The 22,339-nt window shown below is 51.5% G+C and overlaps 1 protein-coding gene across 2 annotated transcripts in view; it reads right to left on the bottom strand.

Annotated features, from left to right (window-relative positions):
- GRM7 (glutamate metabotropic receptor 7) overlaps positions 1-22,339 on the bottom strand; it is a 165,802-nt gene that overhangs the window by 84,384 nt on the left and 59,079 nt on the right. For both annotated transcript variants that reach the window (XM_058812844.1, XM_058812843.1), the window contains exon 2: positions 12,013-12,229. In XM_058812844.1, coding sequence (XP_058668827.1) covers positions 12,013-12,229 — 217 coding nt within the window. The remainder of the gene's footprint in view (positions 1-12,012; positions 12,230-22,339) is intronic.

Below are 22,339 nucleotides of genomic sequence, written 5' to 3'. Positions count from 1 at the left end.
TGAAAAATCCCTTTTGCCAGTATTTTTCTCCTGAGAAGCCTCAGGGGAAAAGAAAAACAATGGTTATCTGCTGCTGTGGGATGCAACAGGTGCATCTGTGATTGGTCCATGTGGTTGTTTCTAATTAATGGCCAATCACAGTCGGCTGGCTCAGACTCTCAGAGTCACAAGCTTTTGTTATCATTCAATTCCTTTCTATTCCTTGCCAGCCTTCTGAGGAAATCCTTTCTTCTATTCTTTTAGTATAGTTCTAATATATCATTTTCTTTTAATATAATATATGTCATAAAATATAAAATAATAAATCAGCCTTCTGAAACATGGAGTCAGATTCTCATCTCTACCCTCACCCTGGCACCCCTGCAAACACCTCCACACCCCTGCCCTGATCCCAGCCCTGCATCCCCAGCCCATCCCTGCCTCCAGGGCTCCCTCAGCCCCATCACCCCTCCAAGCTCCCGAGTGCTCTCAGAAAAGGCAGAACATTTTCCAAAGGCTGCAGAGGTCTTCCAAGCCCAGCCATCAAGGAAAATGAAAGATAATTCACAAAAATCACACTGAATTTCCCACAAATGACGGGCATTATGGCAGTTAGCCATTTTTTCATGCCACTTTCCCACATCTCTTTGTTTCAGGTGAACGGCAGCTGGGGTTTTAGCAGCCCCATTTGGTGGAGGGTGTGCAGGAGAGGTGAGGAAAGCACAGTGCTGAGCACTGGAACCCTCTGGGGATGGAACACACTCTGGGGACCCGTGATGCTCTCACTCAAAGCTCCTTGTATTTTCTGTTGATTTTTCTTTGGCAGTGTCACTTTTAATAACAGGTTCAGAAGCAGGCTGACCTACATAATCCCTCTGGTACAGAAGCACATGCTGCCTCCCACTATTTTTGGAGAACATAAATGGAAATGTCTGTGCCTTGCTTGGTCACCGTGTCCCTCCAGAGCTGTAAAAACCAAATTGGAACAAACGTCCCAGGCTCGTCCAGCTCGCCAGGCAAACTCACAGACCTGTTCTTTTCTCAACAGAAGGGCCCAGCAATGCAGAAGGGTCTGATTATTTCACACCAAGGCATAAATCCTGCTGCTCTACACTCAGATGGCACCGGGGAGCTGCAGAACGCAGAGCTGGCCTGGGACTGGAATTTCTGCCTCTCTCCTGCCCATGGACACCAGCTTAGCAGAAGAACCCAGCATGGGGAGATAGGCTTGAAATTACCTTGATGCATCTGCCATCCTTTTTCCTATTATTCTGTATCCTTTAACTGTCCTGAATCAACCCTGCCCAGACAGAACTCTTGTTTTCCTTTCTGGGATCTCATTCTCACTTGCCTCTCCCTGGGATCCAGCAGCGCCTGCACACAGCCCAGCCTGAAACAAGCAGGCCACAAATAAATCCCCTTGGGTGGTTTGGCTGAGTCACACCTGGTCTGAAAAGGTACAGAAGGGGCCAACACTGCCCCAGAACTCCCTTGGTCAAACTGGCATTTCCCAGCTTCATCCTGCAGCAGGGCCGTCATCATCTGTCACTATAAAACACAAAGAACACAAGCTCACGCCGCTGCTCTCAAAGTAAAGAAAAAGGGAAGTTCATTTTCTGACTCCAGCATTTATAGATTTCCAAGAGTGCCAGCGGATTGGAGGGTGACAGTGCCGCCTCTCCAATGACACTGGACAAACCAACAGTCCATCAACTCTCTCCTCCTCCATAAAAGGATGCAAAACAATGAGTTTTTTACAGAAAATGTGTGAGAAAGTTCGCTACATGAATGTCAACATCAGAAGGCTTAAAAAATCTTAAAAAACCAAAGCGACAATCATCCTCCCCAGGGCCATCATCCTCCTCCCCAGCCCCACAGGAACCATCCCTGTGCCCCAGCCCTGCTCACCTCCATCCTCTCCTCACCTGGGCACTCCCCCTCTCCCTTCAATGCCAGCACACAGAACATTTCCCTGCCAGTAATCTTGTTTATTCTAATAAAGAGCCACTGACTAAAACAAAATCCAGAGAATTGACTGTTGACTCACAACTGAAGAGAAATTCCCACAGGCAAATCTTTTTAGCATTCCAAGAGCATGACTAATTCAATTAACACCAGCCAGAAGAAGATTCTGTAAAGCTACCGAGTTATACATCTCTATATGTGCAGAATAAATAACAATTACATGTTAAGGAACACAGGTAAGAGCTGCGGTTTGCATTTTCCATTTCAAATACTGCTGGAAACATCTTTAGTGCCAGTTTGACTCCAGGAGGTGTTCACAACTTTTCAGACATATGTGAAAATAAAGTTTTAGAGGTGTGTGGTTTTAATTACCTTTTCTTTATTCAGATCATTACTGGATGCTGTTGTGGCAGAGCTGTCTCTGTCCATCAGTGACTGTACATGTGCCAAACTACTCTCCACCCTTCCTTTTCTTTTCTAATTCAAAACCTCCCCAAATCTCATGAAAAGAAAAAAGCAGAGAAGCAAGGAAGTGGAAAGGAGCTTGTCTTGGGGATCACTCATGCAAGGAGAGAGCTCGGCATTGCCCTTGAAAGGCTTTGCAGACTTCCCCAACCCAGAGCACAATTAAAGCACGAGCCTGAAAGTTCCTTTGCCAGAAAACAACTTGCTGTGTTTCCCTTGGGCTCCAAGGGCAGAGGCTGCTGAACCCCCCCAGGCAGTGAAATAAATGTGAATTCTGGGCTGGGGCAGAGCAGCTCGTGGGGCTGCCCCAGAACCGGAGCCCCCTGGCAAACTGGGCACCACAGGTGACGATGCGGCTGCTGGAAAACCTCTGTGAGCTCGTGGGCTCAGCCAGCCTGGGAGCACTGCACGGCAGCCATGGCACAGCCCCGGGTGCCAAAACCCCTGCACAGCTGCAGCCGGGCCCTGTCCCTGCCAGCCTGGCTCAGCGACCCCCCCTCTGTCACCCGGAGCAAGCCCTGGCGCCTTCTGGACAGCGCCCACCACCTCAGCTGGGGTGAAACAAGCAGGAGCTGGGGCAGTGGCCCTGGTTTAAAACCACATCTGTGCCCTCCTGGGACCACCAGGGCACCCAGCACACAGCCCCAGTGCCAGTTAATGCTCCCAGACACATCTGTGCCCTCCTGGGACCACCAGGGCACCCAGGGCTATCAGCACACCCCCAGTGAATGCTCACAGAGAGATCTGTGCCCTCCTGGAGCCCAGGGCACTGAGACACCCAGGGCAGGGCTGTGGCACCCAGGGCTCCTCTGCTGGCTCAGCCAGAGCTCAGGTGAGCTCCGGGGCTTTCTGAACCCCATCCCTGAGGGAATCCCACCCACAGCCCCTTTGCAATCTGTGCAATGGAAGTGAACAGCCCTTATGTACCAGGAACAGCTCCCAGGCTCTGTTCTCTGGGATTGCAGCTTCCCTGAGTGTCACACACATCTTTTATGGAAAATCCTTTCCCTAGGATTTCTCCTCCTGAGAAGCTGGGAGGCCTCAGGAACAAAATGCAAACATTGATTATCTGCTGCTGTGGGATGCAACAGGTGCATCTGGGATTGGGCTCATGAGGTTGTTTCTAATTAATGGCCAATCACAGTCAGCTGGCTCAGACTCTCTGTCCAACACACAAACCTTTGTTACCATTGCTTTCTACTGTATTCTTAGCCAGCCTTCTGATGAAACATTTTCTTCTATTCTTTTAGTATAGCTTTAATGTAATATATATCATAAAATAGTAAATCAGCCTTCTGAAACATGGATCCTCATGTCTTCCCCCACCCTCAGACCCCTGTGAACACGGTCACACCTGAGCATCCCCAGGTGCTGCCAGAGCTGCTGCAGGCACAGGGAGCTGGACTGGGCTGGGCTGGGCTGGCACCTCGGGCTCTGCCCCTCCTCACCTGCCCCCTGCCCTTTGTCTGCCAGGGCCTGCTGGCTTTGCTGCACAGTGAATCACTGAGGGCACATTTCATTTCTTGGAGCTGATAATGAGTGCAGCCAGATATGGATCCTTTCATTTAAAAGTCTGCTTTGCAATTTAATCAGCCTCCACAGCAGCCTGAAAGCAATGTGGGATGGTTGTAATGGTGAATGAAGAATGGAAAAATTAGACAAGAATTAGATTAATGATTTTATCAGAACTACTGAGCTGCTGTCAGTAATCAAGTTTCAGTGCAATGTGCTCTCCGAACACACTGCTGTCCCTGGGGAGCATCACACACCTCCAGCACAGCCTGGCTCTGTCCAGGGCTGGGCAATTCCAGCTCCTCTGCACACACTGACAGGGGACAAGCACCACTGTGCAGCCATTCCCCCCTTCCTCCTCCTCCTCTTCAGCAACAACTCCAGAAATCAATGTTGTGACAAGACATCCACAGCCAGCCTGACCCCACAGGACCCACCTCCAACACCAGACCCTGTGGGGAAATTTGGGTTTGCACCCAGTGCCCTGCAAGGGCAAAGCAGGACTGAGACAGCAAAGGAAAAAGTCAGCAAACAGCTGAGGAGGCCCAGGCAGCCCTGAAACCACTGCAGGGGCTCCAGGCAGCCCAAATCCATTGTGGGGAGCCCCAAATCCATTGCGGGGAGCCCCAAATCCATTGTGGGGAGCCCCAAATCCATTGCGGGGAGCCCCAAATCCATTGTGGGGAGCCCAGCACCCCCTGCCCCGGGGCAGCTCAGCCCCCAGCTCAGCCCCTGCCCTCCCAGCCCATTGCCAAGCGCAGAAGGCAGAGCTGAGCTGGGGGAGGATTCCCTCCCTGGATTTTCCCCCGGGAGCAGCACGATCGCCATGGCCTGGCTGGGTGGGACACAGGGAGAGCTGCTGGGGCTGGGATCAGCTCCTGCACGAGTGAGCAGAGCACAGGGCTGCACAGCAGCTCCCAGGCATCCCCAGCCCTTTGTGGCTGCAGGAAATGCTGCACTCAGAGGCAGCTGCCGGCACACCTGTGCACATTCACCTGCTGAACTGAAAAGCGGCTCAGCACTAATGACATCCAAATGAGATCTCTGCCATCTCTGATGTTTGTGATTCCCAGCTCCTTTCGGAGTGAAAGATGCTGTTAGGGTTTAATCAATAGCATTCTGCTCACAGAAAGGCTTCTGAAGCTGACAAAACTGCACAGGTTTGCTCTGAGACCTGCTCGAGCTGAGGAGCCAGAAAAAGAAAACGCTCTGCTTTTCATGCTGGGGAGGCTGCTGAGATTGCTGGGGAAAGCAGAGAGTGGCTGCAGACAGGGAGGGAGCTCAGTGCTGATGGGAGGCATGGGTGGGGCTGGGGACGGGGACAGGCTGGGTGTGGGGGCAGAACCGGGACAGGGACAGGCTGGGGATGCAGAACCGGGCTCAGGAACCTCAGCAACCTCAGAGATCAATAAAAACCCTCAGATCGATGCCACTGAAAGCCAGAGGGATGAGACTCCCAGGGCCACCCTGTCCCACCTGGCTCAGACACCGAGGCCAGGACTGAGCCCCAGCTCTGGCAGGGATCCCCCTGCCCGCACAGAGCCACCAGTGCCCAGGGCTCTGGCACAAAACCACCGGGCTCTGGTTCCCTGATCCAGGCTCAGGTGCTCAAACATGAGACTCCAAGTGGCATTTGCTTTGGACACTGAAACAGATATGAAAAAAGCCCTCCCAAGGCACAAAGGAAAACTTGGCAAAAGGCACAGGCTGCAAAAATAGAGGCCATTCCTTAAGCAGAGTCCCTGCTGTCCAGCAGCGATATACCAGCAGTATAATCTTAATTAGCCAATAAAAGTTTTTAGACAATCTGTCTAGACTTGCTTTTGCCTGGACATAAAATTGGCTTTAAAAGAAATACACAAACAGCAATGAAACGCCAGTGAAGAGCTATCAGACAAAGCTCCCTGCTGCTCTACATCTGCACCCTGCTCTCAAACACGAGCATTTCAGTGAAATCCCTCAGGTTTTAAGCAGAAAGCTGCTGGGTTTGGGCTCAGAGCACTGTGAGCTCAGCCAGCCCCAGCCCCTGGGTGCTGCTGCAGCAGGAGCCCAGCTCTGCTGGAGTCTGAGCAGCGCAGCCTGGCAGCCTCAGGAAGGCAGGCTCTGGAAATAATGATAAACGAGCAAACCCCTGTCCGGGGAGCACTGGGCTGGTCCCTGCCCGCTCCAGAGCAGCAGGACACTGGGGGACCCTGGGCAGAGCCAGCTGAGGAGCAATGAGGAGCAGGGCTCACACCAAACCTCTGGGAAGGCTGCTTTCCCTGCCCCACAAAACAGAGACCTGGGGCAGAATCCCTGCCTTATCTTCCAGAAGTTTTAAATTTTCACAATCAAATCAATTCTGCTCCTGAAATCAGGTTTTTTGGGGATTAAACAAATGTGATTTTCCAGCCCACTCACTCTGGCAAAGCTTCCTTACTCGTGGACATTTTTCCCAGCCATGGCTCAATCTCTGCAACCCCATCCACTGGTATCACCTTTGTTCTGCAGCTTTTCATCCTCCCTCTCCTCAGCCCCGTTCCTCCCTTGCTCTTTCACCAGACTTGTTCCTCTTATTGTTGTCTAACCCCAAACTCTCCTTTCCCCTTCTCCTCCCCAAGATTCAAGGGCATCTTTTCCTCAAGCTCCCTAATGCCCAGTACCAAACTGCGTGTCCATTTCCTCCCCATCTCCCCTAATGCCCAGTAACAAACTGTGCCCCCATTTCCTCACAGCCCCTGATGCCCAGTTGTTGGGAAGGATGAAAGTTTGACAAGAAAGTCTCACAGATATGTGTGCTTGGCAGAAAGATTTTTGAATGTAGCATCTGAAGACTATAAATGAAAGCAAGTTTTGCTCTAGAAGACAAGAATTGCTGAGCCAGTCTCACTGGATAACCAAGGAGGCAAAAGGTATTTTATGTTAGTTAGAAGGGGTTTTTATGGCTTAGAGCAAAGGATAAACCCACCTCAAACAGAAGATGTTTTTACCAAGCAGAAAGAGAGCACAGGCAAACAAGGCAGCAAATGTGGCAAGGGGAAAAAAGGTCTCACTCAGAATTTTCCACTGCAAGAAAACTGAAAAACAACTTCTAGCTTAAACTGCAATGTACTGACTTTTAGTGACTGGAGAACAGTAACATGAGTATGGTAATTACAGCAGTTATGATGGGCTATAGGTAATAGTTAAGGCATAGATTGGTTCTGCTGTATGAAGATGCTCAGAAAAGAAAAGTATCTAATGCAGTGTAACTAAAAGAAAAGTGTATAATGCAATGTAACCAAAAGAAAAGTATAGAATGCATTGTAACCAAACCCAAAGGGTCTCCAGGGCTGCCTGCAGCTGGAGCTGACAGCTGTAGGCACAGCTCTGTCACCCACAACCCTGGAAATCCACACCAGGAACTGATCCCCCATGATGGCAAAAGGGAAGGAAATACCCCTATCACCAGGCACCAAGGACTGGATGTGGTTAAAGGTGAGGAAATACCTCTACCACCAGGCACCAAGGACTGGATGTGGTTAAAGGTGAGGAAATACCTCTACCACCAGGCACCAAGGACTGGATGTGGTTAAAGGTGAGGAAATACCCCTATCACCAGGCACCAAGGACTGGATGTGGTTAAAGGTGAGGAAATACCTCTATCACCAGGCACCAAGGACTGGATGTGGTTAAAGGGAGGGAAATGCCTCTAACTCTAGGCACTAATAGCTGGATTTGGTTTTAAGGTAAGGAAATACCTCTACCACCAGGCATCAGTGACTGGGTGTGGTTTTAACTCAAGCTCTTTACCAGTGGCTTGTGTTCGGTGCCGACTCAGCCCGTGCAGTCCGAGAAAAGGGATGTTTGCAAAGGGAGCTGGGATTCATCCCCGCTGTGCTGGCAGGGAGCAGAGCAGCCCCTCAGGACCCCTGGCAGGCCCAGGAGGGAACAGCCCTGCAGCCACAGGGGCTTGGGGATGTGACACCACTGCAGCACCCCAGGCAGGCACGGGAGCAGCTCTGAGCTCCGGGCAGCCCCTCAGGGAGCTCAGCCCCTCCTCTGCACTGCTCACAGGTCCCAAAGAGCTCTGAGCACTCCCAGGGACAGGTTTTGCTCTCCTGCTCTCAGAAATTCCTCCAGGCTCTCACTGCAACCCCAACGCTCCTGAGGATCAAGGCCAGGGCATCTCCTCCCAGCCCAGCACAATTAACAGGAAACCTCATTAACCCTGCCAGGCTGGGCACAGAACTGCAGCCACTACAAACTCAGACAGCCATCCTTCCTGGCTGTTGGTTCTGAAACGCCAAAACATTTGTTATGTGACAACAGGAGGGAGAACAATAGATTTCATAATGTTGTTATTTAACATCGGTGCACACTGAAAGGACACGTGCCTGAGTGCTTGGGAAAAGTGGGAAGAAAAATGGAAAACACTTGAAGTGCTTGGATATAAATGACTCGATTTTCTGAGCGCTTTATCCATTTGTTTTTGCGCGTTTGATCCAGAAAGCAGGATCCCAGGAGAGTGAGGAAAGGCTACTCCCATCCCAGCTGAGCGACTGAGCACACCCAAGGACAGGGGAACACACTGAGCCCCAGGAGGGGTCTGCAAACCTCCCAAAGCCCCCCCGTGCACCCTCACACCCACCAACACCCGGGCTCTGTGACCCTGCAAGGAGCCCAGCCCCACAGCCAGGGCTGGGCTCTGCTGAGGCTGCCCCAAAGCTGAGCTCAGAGCTGGGTGAGCCTGACTGGGCTGCAGGGGGAGAGCTGAGCCCAGCCGGGTGCTCTGGGGCAGCAGCAGCAGCTCAGCCCAACATCCAACGGCTCAGCCCATCCTCCCTGCTGCTCCTCATCCTCCAACAGCTCAGCCCATCCTCCCTGCTCCTCCTCATCCTCACTGCTCCACCCTGGGCAGCCCCAACAGCTCAGCCCAACATCCAACAGCTCAGCCCATCCTCCCTGCTGCTCCTCATCCTCCAACAGCTCAGCCCATCCTCCCTGCTCCTCCTCATCCTCACTGCTCCACCCTGGGCAGCCCCAACAGCTCAGCCCAACATCCAACAGCTCAGCCCATCCTCCCTGCTGCTCCTCATCCTCCAACAGCTCAGCCCATCCTCCCTGCTGCTCCTCATCCTCCAACAGCTCATCAAATCCTCACTGCTCCTCCTCATCCTCACTGCTCCGCCCTGGGCAGCCCCAACAGCTCAGCCCAACATCCAACAGCTCAGCCCATCCTCCCTGCTCCTCCTCATCCTCCCCAGCTCTCCCCATCCCCTCCCAGCTCAGCACAGCAGGACAAGGAGGGACGCTCATCCTGCAGCCCAGCAGTGCAGAGCAGCAGAACCCCACTGAGCTGTGCCAATGGGCCATTTGGGGAGAGCAGAGCGTTCATAAACGCACTCCAGATCTTTCATTTATCTGTTAGGAGGCATTCAAGTGGTCTTTTGCTAACGACTTCAATATATATATTTCTTACAGATAGCAATTAACCTTCTGGTACAGATTAATCTTTAAAAAAAAAATCAAAGATGAATTAATCTTTGAAATTCAAGTATTCGGTAGTTTCATTAATAATCTGAAATTGTCCTTTAGATTTCCCATAATTAGACCATTCCCCTAATTTATTAATCCCACAGACTGCAGAGCATGTTTCAAATCTTCATCTCCTGCCACAATGACATATTCAAACTCGCTTGAAGTGCTCATAATAAAAGTCACTTTGTGAAGAATTATTAACTCAGAGGATCAAGCAAAGTCTTTATGTGCCAAAGCATATTTGAAAACTGAGCAGGGGAAGCACTTTCCACTGATCCTCAGATTTCCTACGATCCCAGCTGATCAGACACGAGTTTGGATGAAACTCTGTGTTCGGGATAATTAACCTGCTACAGACTGCAGCCAGAGCCAGGGAATGTGCTGGTGCCTGTGGAGCAGAGCTGCCCTTGTGCCAAGGGACAGGGCCTGGAGATGGCAGAGAGCTCTGGCACGGCTCAGCTTTGGGCTGGGCTCTGATCTGCCCGCTCCTAAGGGAGCACAGGGAGAGCCACGAGGGACTGTGCTGCCATCCCTGCCCATCCCTGCCCAGCTCTGACCCCGGGTGTCACACACATCTTTTATGGAAAATCCTTTCCTCAGGATTTCTCCTCCTGAGAAGCTGGGAGGCCTCAGGAACAAAATGCAAACAATGGTTATCTGCTGCTGTGGGATGCAACAGGTGCATCTGGGATTGGGCTCATGTGGTTGTTTCTAATTAATGGCCAATCACAGTCAGCTGGCTCTGACAGAGAGCCAAGCTACAAACCTTTGTTATCATTCTTTCCTATTCTATTCTTAGCCAGCCTTCTGATAAAACCTTTTCTTCTATTCTTTTAGTATAGTTTTAATGTAATATATGTCATAAAATAATAAATCAGCCTTCTGAAACATGGAGTCAGATCCTCGTCTCTTCCCTCAACCTGAGAGCCCTGTGAACACGGTCACAGCCAGGTGCCACTCCCAGCCCTTTCCTGGCCCTTCCCAGGGCTGGTGCCTGTCACTGTCACTGCCCCGGGCAGTCCCTGCCAGGCTGCCCAGCCCATCCTGGACAGAGTTTTCATCAATACCCACCCTGAGGCTCCCCGGGGGCACCCGAGGCCCCAGGAATGAAACCCTGTCAGAGCTTCCCCCGAGCTGTGTGAGCACGGCACAGGGAGCTGAGCGCCAGCCAGGGATCAATTACCCCATCCCGGCTCTGAGGAGGAGCTTCAGGCAGCATCCCCGTCAGAGCCTTCATCCCCAGCATCACCTCCATCCCCTGCACACACAGAGCGGAGGGGAGCAGGCTCTGCAGGCTCTGCTCTGTCTGAGGGGCTCAGTTTGGTGTTGGCTGCATGGGCAGCTCATGGAATAAATGTCATTCTGCACCAGGTCCAGGAAATGGGACCCTGCTCTGCAGCCAGAGCCTGCCCTTCACACAGGGAACGAACGCATTTTGGGCATGAGCTTGCATCAGTGGATATTTGCAAATAAAGCCAATTTTAAATTCCAATGAGCACTGGCATTTGTCACTTCCTGCTGTATTAAATCCAAACCCATTTGCTTTAATACCACATAAATATGCATTTGTAGGAACAGAAGAATTTATGCAAATGTGGGTTCCTTCCGTGACACCAGCATAAGGAAACAATTCCAGCTCCCCCTCTCCCAGGCCCCTTCCTTTAAGCCCAGTGACTTTCCCTGCCTGTTCCCTGGCAGGTGCTGCCAGCAGGGGCTGTTTGGGACAGTTTGGGGGCTGTCCCTGCAGACAGAGCCAGCGCTGTGGGACCAGCCTGGGCAGAGCAGCTCCTGCCCTGCCTGGGCACTGAGCTGGGCACCGAGCTGCTTTCATTGAGGCAGTGCCAGGCTGGGACACCTGTGAGCCCCGTTTGGGGAGCACAGCAGAGCCTGCCCCGCCCCTGCTGATGGTTCTGCCTGCAGAGCCTGTGCAGACACCTTTGCATTGACCACCAGCAATGAATCCCATCCTCTGCTGTTCCTCCTCCCCAGCACAGGGATCAGCTCCAAACACTGCAGCTCCCAAACCCTCGTGAGTCTGGGTTGCCAACCAGCTGGCCAAGGACTCACAGCCAGCTCTGGCATGTCCCGTGGGCCTGGGGGCTCCACACCCCACACAGCAGCCCCTGAGCCTCCAGGGGAAGGCTCTGAGCTCCCTGCACTGAGCTGGGCAGGGCAATGCCAAAGCAAAGCCAAGCTCAGACCAGGCTGGCATGGAGAGCTGGGCACCCACGGTGGCACCAGCCGGGCTGGAAGCAGCTCACAGCGCAGCTCACGGCCTGGGGAGACACACAGAGGAGCTCAGCCTTTCCAAACCTGCCCTGTGCCCATGCCCACACCAGGAGAGCTGAGCCAGGGCAGCAGCAGGAGCTGGGCACAACTCAGGGTTTCTGAATGCCCCAGAAATGACTGAAACCCACTGAGGGCTCCCACTGTCTGACCCTCCACGAGCAGTTTAGGAACGACAACACCCAGGAGCCATGGCAGAGCATTGCAGAGAGCTGAGCAGCTTTAGGAGCAAAGATGAGCTCTGGGAACACAGGATGACATTGAGCACAACACAACACGGATGGCTTGCTGAGCAGCACGGCCTACCTGCCTCTCTGGAAATTTGCATGAAGGACTCCACTCCTTTTTCTCCATAATTCCCTTCAGATGCCACAGTGGACACATAATTCCATCCCAAAGCTTTCACAATGTCCACCATTGCTTGTGCTTGGAAGGAATCTGGAGGAACCACCCGTGAGAAGAAATCATAGCGCCTGTCATCGCTCAACTCGGGGGCAGTTGAGGCATAACTGATTTGTGGGATCTGTAGAAAAAAACAATTTCTGATAAATACACACATTCACAGACTCATGGCACTTCTTGCAGCAGCAGCTAGAGCTCCTGGCTTCCGCTGAGCTTTGGCTTTGCTGTGTTCTGCACCACATTCCCCTACAAGGTACAGGGACGGGAACAGTCCTTCACTGGCTCCAGTTACCCAGAAAAACTGGGAACCAGCTGCTCCCAGTTGGCCAAATAAATCTCCCAGTTACCCCAATAAAACTGGGAACCAGCTGCTCCCAGATAAAGGTCCCAGTTACCCAGAAAAACTGGGAACCAACTGCTCCCAGTTACCCAGATAAAGCTGGGAACCAGCTGCTGCCAGTTTATTTATCACCCTATGGGTATTCACCAGCACTGCACAGTATTTATCACCTACAGGTATTCACCAGCACTGCACAGTATTTATCACCCTATGGGTATTCACCAGCACTGCACAGTATTTATCACCCTATGGGTATTCACCAGCACTGCACAGTATTTATCACCCTATGGGTATTCACCAGCACTGCACAGTATTTATCACCCTATGGGTATTTACCAGCACTGCACAGTATTTATCACCCACAGGTATTCACCAGCACTGCACAGTATTTATCACCCTATGGGTATTCACCAGCACTGCACAGTATTTATCACTTACAGGTATTTACCAGCTCCTGCCTCCTCAGAAAATCAAACGTTGTACTGCCCCAGGATCTGCACTGCAAGGGCTCAGCACCTCTGGCTCACAGAGAGCAGGGCAAGGGGAGAGCAAGGGCTGCTTTCTGCGACCAGCAGGAAAGTCAGGCAGTAATATCAGGTTTGATCCGTGGCACCTCTTTGTACTCCACCTTGCCAACAACTGCTTTTCCAACCCAAAATCAAAAGGAGCTCATTCTGCACTTCCACAACAAGCAGAGCTTCTACAGAATCTGCTGCATTGCTTATATTCCTAAGGAGGCCTTTTGGATTTTAAATCTTTTTCCACTGTTCATAAAATATTAACTGCTGCTGGCTGCTTCAATCACTGGGAGTGTAAAAAGCAGATATGAGGTGTTTTACCAGTGTTTCTAACAGGATGTCTAAAAGCAACATGAAGTTATAGAAATGTGCCAGGTAGAATTCTCCTGTTCTGTTCAAATACAGAGTAGAGTCCTTCAGTGGGTGTGCCAGGGACTGCAAACCACAGAACTGCAAACAGAGGGGCAGAGCCCATTCAGACACCTGCAAAAGGCACCTCCTGCCCCTGCCCAGCTCCCCATGCACACCAGCAGCATCCCAGTGGCCAAACTGGGCACCACCAGGTAAAAACCAGCTGAAATCCAACTGCAGCCTCCAGGGAGCTCCCCACAGGCACCCCAGCTCCTGCCAGCTCTGAAGTGCCTTCAGAATAAACATGGATTGTCTAGATCAGAGAGACCCACGGGCAGCTGGGCAGGGATGGTGCCCATGGTGCCACTGGCAGGGCAAGGCACAGCCAGAGCTTTAAATCCTTAAAATCAGAGTGCTCTGCTCAGGGCTTTTCAGTATTCCAGATAAATATTTTCTGTCTCTTCATTGTTTCATTTTTCTTTCATTACCATCAACTCAGAACTGGAGTTGGAAGAAGCAGGATTTCTGTTCCTTCACATTCCCCCATTTCTGTTCTGACCCATCAAAAGCTCCAGAGAAGCCCAGGGTGCCCTGGTCCTGGGGCTGTGATCCCAAAGGACGCCGATGTCCCGGTCCGTGCCCAGCTGCCCCTGCCCCAGCAGCACGGCAGGGCCGAGCTGGGCTGCCTGAGGGACCCGAGCAGCTGCAGGGAGCGTTTCACCCTCGGGGAAGAGCTTTCCCTCAGTGCCTGTGCTTGTGCACCCTGCACACACCGTGCAGGGTTCCACGTGTGTGAGCCTGGCTGATGCTCTGCTGCCAGCAAGGGGGAATGATTAATGCTGGGAACACTGTCTTAGTCAGTGATTAATTGATGTTAATTTATTTCTAACGTTGACCATTATTCTTCATTTATTTCATTTTCTCCTGCTAATGAAGAGCTGTCTCTGGGTCACTCCTGTTGTCTTGCTCAGGCTCCTGCAGGAGAGCAGCTGCAGCAGGAGCAGCACAAACACCCCAGGGAAACAGGAGCGTCCTCAGCCTCTCCTGCCACAGCAGCCAGCCCAGCAGCAGCCTGGGACAGCTCAGGGAAACCCCAGTGAAACACAGACTGGAACAGCTCACAGAAACCCCACTGAAATACAGATTGGCACTGCTCACTGCAGAGCAAACCCCAGTGAAACACAGACTGGAACAGATCAGGGGGACCCCACTGAAACACAAATTCCCTGTTCCAGTTTCCCTTCCAGACTGACTGGGTGTTATTATCCAGCCCCATATCCTGTCCCTGCTCACCAAACCCTCACCAAAGGCACGTGTCTGTCCTGGAACACCAACCCCAGTGCCAGAGCACACAGCAGCCCTCCCTGGGCTGCAGGACTGCCAAAGCCTGGCCTGCCTAAGCCTGGCCTCTGTCCCAGAGTCAGCCCCAGCTGCAGACACCCCAAACACCGACAGCCACTGCTGCTGTGCTGCAAACACCCCAAACACTGACAGCCACTGCTGCTCTGCTGCAAACACTGACAGCCATTGCTGCTGTGCTGCGAACACCCCAAACACCGACAGCCACTGCTGCTGTGCTGCAAACACTGACAGCCATTGCTGCTGTGCTGCAAACACCCCAAACACCCCAAACAGTAATTGCTGCTGTGCTGCAAACACTGACAGCCATTGCTGCTGTGCTGCAAACACCCCAAACACCCCAAACAGTAATTGCTGCTGTGCTGCAAACACCCCAAACACCGACAGCCACTGCTGCTGTGCTGCAAACACTGACAGCCATTGCTGCTGTGCTGCAAACACCCCAAACACCGACAGCCACTGCTGCTGTGCTCCCTGCAGGGACTGAGCTCAGCCCCTCTCAGCCACTCATTAAAGAGGATGAGGAAGGTGCACCTGACCCACCTCAGGCACTGACAGCAGCCAGGAGCTTCAGAAAGGCAATTTCCCTGAGGACCTGAGCAATTAGGATAATGCAGGAGTGCCCCTGCTGAGACATTAATGAGCTCCTAGCAGGGCAAGATGAGGTTCACAGTTTGCTGCATTTCCACTTTCAGTTTCCAGGGAAGTTTTATTGGTTCTGGTTTCCTGGCAGTGGGGAGAGCTCAGCTGCTCTGGCAGAGCCTCCTGAGCCCACCACGTATGGCCGGGCAGAGTCGGGCCACACACACTGCAAATCCCCCCAAAGCACCCAAATTCACACACAGGAGCTGCCTGGAGCCTGCTCCCAGCTGCAGAGCTCTGTGTGAGCTGATGAGTGAGGAACAGCCTGGGAGCTGTTCAGGGCTTGGGTTTTATTCATTTAGAAATGCATCAGGTCAGGGTTCAATCCTCAGTTAGCACAGCTCGTCCTGTGCCCCATCCCCATCCCAAAGTGCAGGACAGACAGCCCCAGCACCCTGCAGACAGCTGATTCCCCTCTCTGAGCTCAGCTCACTCAAGTTTCTCCCTGGCTTTTTTCTCTGGGCTACCCCCTCCAGACCCTTCTCATTCCCACTTTGCCTTCTGCGCAGCAAGGAAACCAGGCAGGCAGCTCTAGAAATCCAGATATCCATGGGAATTAGTCCCTGCCCTTGGCCTGAGCAGAGCTTTAGGCTCTCTGGAGCCCAAACCATGCTGTGATTCTGTGGAAATTTCACCCAAAACACTGAATAAGGTCAGAGCTTGCAAAGGTAACGGGAACAGATGCTCCTGCTGCTCCCCAGTGGATGGAGCTCAGCATTTCCCCAGGGGCTGCCCCAGCCAGAGAGAAAGTGAGGGGGAACAATTAGGAAAGTTTTCATGTCAATTCATTTCAGGAGCAACAGCAAATATTTCTGAGCAGTGGAGGGGACACGAAGAACTAAACCCAGCAATGATTCCCGCACCTGAACTTTGGTTCCATCTGCAGGGGCTCTTGCACCAGCCCTCGCAGCTGGGTGGGCTGAGCCCCTGGAGCTCCATCTCCCACTCCTTGGCCAGGGCCAGGATAAAGCAGCCATGGTGCAACACCTTTTAAAATCCCCTTTTAAAAACTCCTCATTACCACTGTTTTTGTGGATGGAGCCCATCACTGGAACAAACACTTCCAAAGCTACTTTGGGTCTCTCAAACAACCGCCTTTCTAATTGAACACATTTCAGTTTAATTAATTTCAAGCCTGAAAAGAGCCCATTTCCAATCCCATCCCCTCTACAACTGCCATGAAAAGCCACGAAAAGCCATCCTGAGTGGCAGTGGCCACTGGGAGCCCTCTCTGTACCCACAGGGTTCTTCCTGCTCCCTTCCCCAGAGTGAGATAGCACTCCTGAAACAAACCATTGTAGCAATTAGGGGACAGTAATTACAGCAATTAGTACTGTCCACATGGCTCATGGGAGCACTTCATCAGCTCAGAAAGCAGAGAAAGGATCATAAACACCACATACAGTGAGATGTGTCCATAAATGGGAGATATCCTGCATTTCATCCTGATGACCCGTGCCTGGACCAAGGTCTGCGAGTGACAGGGAGGAGCTCATGGCACAGATTGGATTTTTATAGAAAATCAGGGGGGGGATTTCTCAGCTTTTAAATGCTAAAAGAACCTTGGGCTGGAACAACCTGCCTTGAAACCAGGAGACGCAAAATTGTAATGAAAATGAGTCACAGCACAAAAATAAACACCTTACCCTTGTAAAGCTGGAGATAAACCTGTCCTTGAATAAACAAGGACATCACCCCTGTCTCAACATGCTCACATACTGGGGATGGGGACTCAGCCATTTATGCTTTCCTGGGGATGAATTATTTACTAAAATGCTTTACTTTCCATCCTACTGACATGGAAAAAGAGTTTTAAATACACACTTGCCTAATTTGGGTGTGCAAATTCCTCTCTGTGAATAAAGCTGTGTTTATGTAATCATGAAGATCCTGAGTGAGCACTTCTCAGAAGTAAAATTAACTGGTATTTCTATGACTCGCATTTTCATTTCTCTTGGTTTATCTGCATTGTGATTCAATAATATTGGGCAAAAATCTAATTTATAATTGTTAATTACTATTTCTAAGCCCTTGATCTGCAGCCACCCTTCTTGGAGGGAGCCTCCTGGAGGGCACCAGCCCTGGGCAGGCAGGAAAGGCACAAACACCAGGGCACCCTCCCTGGCACAAGGAGCCACCACAAACACCTCTCCCATCCCAAAGAGGGAAATTTATCTCCTGCACCTCAGGGATTATTGACACTGAAGGCAAAGGCACAGGAACAGGTATGACACTTCCCCATTTAATATTTTAAAGTGAAATACTCAGCTTGGAGAGAAATGGAGGGGATTTAAGGTCCCTTCCAACCCAACCCATTCTGGGGTTCTGCGTCTGTTCTGTGCACAATGGAGGGAGAGGAAGGGCTTGTGTGCCCCTCCCATGCCCTGAACACACCCTGCAATGTCTGTCACATGCCAAAATATATTCCCATTGCTCTGGTGCTCAGATTTACAGCAGTCAGGGCATTGTCAGGAGGGTTCCTGTCACCACCCAAATTTGATTTCATATTTTCTTTAATCCAAAGTGCTGGGCAGACACTCGGGGTGATTTGGTTTCATCTCCTTCCCCGTGCACCATTCCCCATCCCTGCCTGCATCCCAGGAGCTGGGGAGCCAGAGGGGTGCACGGACACCCAGCACTCACGTCCCTGCAGGGATGGAGCTCCCACGTCCCAACACGGACTCACCGATTCCAACTCTTCTGAAAATAAATCAGGAGCCGAATATAAACAGAGCGAAGCAGCTTTTATGTTTTATTTATGTGTACGCACTGCTCCATTCATCCCAAACAGATAATTGAACCTTATATTGTCTATGCATATTTTAAAAGGGTTTTTAATCTGCAAGCATAAATCTCATTGATTTTGAAAGTAGCCCGATGAAGACAACAGCAGCAACGACTCATTCAGCAGCCAGGCTGAGGCAGAACCCGTTCCTGTGGCAGAGCAGAGTTCTGTGAAAGCAATCCACACACAGACACACAGACCCAGCCCAGAGGAGACAGCTGCACTGTGGAACAAGGGGAGGCACTCATCCTGTGAGCTGAGTTATTGGCTGAGTGGGAGCTGTGCTGGGGTGTGAGCACTGCTCATTACTGTATAATGTAATAACTGCATTCCCTGGAGAGCATCCACGCTCCTGTCCTGGAAAGTGAGGCTGGGATTTGAGTATTTATTCCTGAATTTTCAATATAGCCAAGAGTCTGACAGCCAAGGAGAATAAAGCTCTGGCCTTGGTGCCCTGACACAGTAACACATCCAAATTCTGGCGGTACAAATTTACCTGCATTGAGGGGTCATTTCTAATTTCAGTGTGCAGTTAAACTTTGGGCAGGCAGCTCATCAGCACGGTGAGCAAACCCAAGTTCTGTGAACAATTTCCAGTGAGCAGATACTGCAGAAGCAGCAGCCTGTTCTCATGCAAATGTCAGAGTGGCCTCAGACAATGGGATCTCTCCAGCCCCCCAGATCTCTGACACCCCAAGGGAAGCAGCTGCATTTCAAGCAGTAAATGATGTTTTAAACAGGCCTTCTGGAGCTCATTTCCCTCCGTGCAATATTGGAAGGATTTCTGAATTTAAAAATGTGTCAAATAATAAAAACCCCCAGGTTTTAATGTGCTCACATTGTGGCTGACTGAACCGTTCTGCTTGAGCTTAAACTGGTTTGGATTGGCACTTTATGGAGAGCTGGAGGCAAGAGCAGAGCTGTGAATTATACAGAATATGTGTGAGCTGCTGCCTGACCTCCCTGCAGCCCTGCACACCCACACCTGTGAGCCCCAACAGCTTCATCCTCCTCCTCTTCCTCCCCCGAGGTGTCCCCACAGCCACAGCCAAAGCCCAGGGTGAGATGCGCTCACCTACTCCAGCTGGGGCTGACCAAGCCAGGCTGGAAAATGGATCCAAATCCATGAGCAGAGGCACAAACCTGCCCCGGTGGGCACAGCACCCCTGCTCCAGCATCCCAGTGACACCAGGGAGAGACATCCCCCAGGCAAGGGCTCCTGGCAGCCCCACTCACTGTCCCAGGGCACCTGCACGGAGCCCAGGTGGGACACAGGGCACAGAGCCCAGGTGGGACAGGGGGCACAGAGCTGTCCCAGGGCACCTGCACAGAGCCCAGGTGGGACAGGGGGCACGGAGCCCAGGTGGGACACGGGGCACAGAGCTGTCCCAGGGCACCTGCACGGAGCCCAGGTGGGACAGGGGGCACAGAGCTGTCCCGGGGCACAGAGCTGTCCCAGGGCACCTGCACGGAGCCCAGGTGGGACAGGGGGCACAGAGCTGTCCCAGGGCACCTGCACGGAGCCCAGGTGGGACAGGGGGCACAGAGCTGCCACAGCTGCTGAGGAACAGCTGGGTGTGACACGGCTGCGAGGTGCTGTGCTGGCAGGAGGGGACCGTGCACAGCTGACCGTCCTGGGGCTGCCTGCACAGGCGGGTGTGGGTTCTGCTGTGAGCTCATCCCAGAGACTGGCATGGTCTGAGTGATAAAACCTCAGCCATCATTCTTCGTTTTCCCTTTTCTACCTGCACATGTGGGCAGGCAGCTCAACCCCACAGTGAGCAGAGCCAAGATCAAATCCAACCCTTCCCCAGCACTGCCCAGGCCACCACTGCCCCGTGTCCCCAAGTGCCACCTGCTCAGGGCTTTGCAATCCCCTGGGATGGGCATCCCTTTCCATGGGGAAATTGTTCTGATATTCAGCTTAGACCTGCCCAGCCCAGCCTGGGGCTGTTCCCTCTCCTCCTGCCCCTGTTCCCAGCTGCGCCCTCCTGGCAGGAGCTGTGCAGAGCCACGAGGGCCCCTGAGCCTCCTTTGCTCCAGGTGAGCCCTGCCCAGCTCCTCAGGGATTCTGCAGCCCCTGCCCAGCTCCTCAGGGATTCTGCAGCCCCTGCCCGGCTCCTCAGGGATTCTGCAGCCCCTGCCCGGCTCCTCAGGGATTCTGCAGCCCCTTCCAGCTCCTCAGGGATTCTGCAGCCCCTGCCCAGCTCCTCAGGGATTCTGCAGCCCCTGCCCAGCTCCATTCCCTGGACTCTCTCCAGCCCCTTCCAGCTCCTCAGGGATTCTCCATCCCATTCCCAGCCCCTCCAGGGCTCCCCTGCACCAGGGAGCAGCAGCAGCATCCAGGAGGGGCTCAGAGAGGACAAACTGTTCCATCATCTGCAAGGTCAGCCATCTCAGCCATCTCCTCCTCGAGTCCCAGGCATTTAAAATTCCTTCAGAAGTGTGGGAAGCACGGCTGACCCGGGCCTGGCACGGCTCCGCCAGGGACACTGAGGGATTATATTTAGCCTGCCTTTGATTTCATATTTTCTTTAATCCAAAATAAACATTATCACAAGTGAAAAGGCCTTTTGTGTCCTCTGAGCATCAGGAACAGAACAAGGTCCTTCAGGACACAGCCTGGGTATAAAGGAGAGTGAGAAAATGCAGTGAGAGCGATGTGAGCGAGAATGGGTTGTAATTATGGGAGAAATCTGCATTTGACATTTCTCCCACTACATATCCAAGAGTTATAGGGTATAATGGACTTCCAGTGAATATCTGTACCTTTTATTCCCTTATATTTCATCTCTGGCCTTTCACAAAGTGCATCATCACCATGTAATTCCACAGATATCTAAATATTTCTGCATTATTACAGGGAAAACCACAAGGCAATCACACTTTTACCTTCACTGGTTGTCTTCACCTCGACATTGAGCTTGCCAGCTAAATAATTACATTTCTTCTTATCTAACTTGTGGGAAAACAAATTTAATAACAGAAATACAGTCAGAAAGACGAATACTTAGGGGAGAATAATTTTCAGACTTAAACTTCACAAGCTCAATAGATTATTCTGGACACCGGATAATTACTCTGCATGTCTTTATCGCAAAAGTGCCCGGACATTCTAATTAATCCAAATTACTTTCTAAGGGCCATGTTATTGGACTCACGCAGGACCAGCCAGATATAGAAATACTGTTATTTTTATAAAGGTTTCTAACAGCTCAGCCCTGCAGCATCCTGATGGAAACCATCCCAGAGCAGCTCCTTGCCCTGCCTGGGGCAGCCCAGAGCCAGCACTGGGGAACAGGAACCTGCAGGGAAATCGGCCTTAAAAATAGAGGCTTTCCTAGAAATACAAACAGGGTCCAGTGCTGATCCCATCAACAGACCCACCCCAGCACACAGCCTGTGTCCGTGATGAAACTGATCCTAAAGCACACCAACCAACACAAAACTGATCCTAAAGCACAGCAACAAACACAAAACTGATCCTAAAGCACAGCAACAAACACAAAACTGATCCTAAAGCACAGCAACACACACAAACCTGATCCTAAAGCACAGCAACACACACAAACCTGATCCTAAAGCACACCAACAAACACAAAACTGATCCTAAAGCACAGCAACACACACAAAACTGATCCTAAAGCACACCAACAAACACAAAACTGATCCTAAAGCACAGCAACAAACACAAAATGGATCCTAACGCACACAAACAAACACAAAACTGATCCTAAACCACACCAACACACACAAAACTGATCTTAAAGCACAGCAACACACACAAACCTGATCCAAACCACACCAACACACACAAAACTGATCCTAAACCACGCCAGCAAACACAAACCTAATCCTAAAGCACACCAACAGAGAAAACTGAACCTAAACCACACCAGCAAACAAACCTGGAGCTGGGCTGTGTGACACTGGATGGGCCCCAGGCAGCACCTAAAATTGGCTTCAAGCTCCGAGACATCAAAATAAAGGGCTCTTGGATTTCTCTGCCCTTCCTTCCCATGACTCCTGTTACATACAGGTAAAGATATTATAAAATAAAGGCCTTATAAAAGCAGGCCTTGCTCTGCTGAATTACCAACAGGCTTGTAATTTCTCATATGGAAAAACTATAGAATAACACAACAAATTATTCTTGTAGAGAAAAACAGTCTACAGCTGTAGAAACAAGAAATCTGTTCCGTAAGAATCAGTGAAGAAAATATGTCAACACATCTA

Source organism: Ammospiza caudacuta, chromosome 12, assembly GCF_027887145.1.
Source record: "Ammospiza caudacuta isolate bAmmCau1 chromosome 12, bAmmCau1.pri, whole genome shotgun sequence".
NCBI lineage: Eukaryota > Metazoa > Chordata > Aves > Passeriformes > Passerellidae > Ammospiza > Ammospiza caudacuta.
This window is presented reverse-complemented; position numbering and strand designations above follow the sequence as displayed.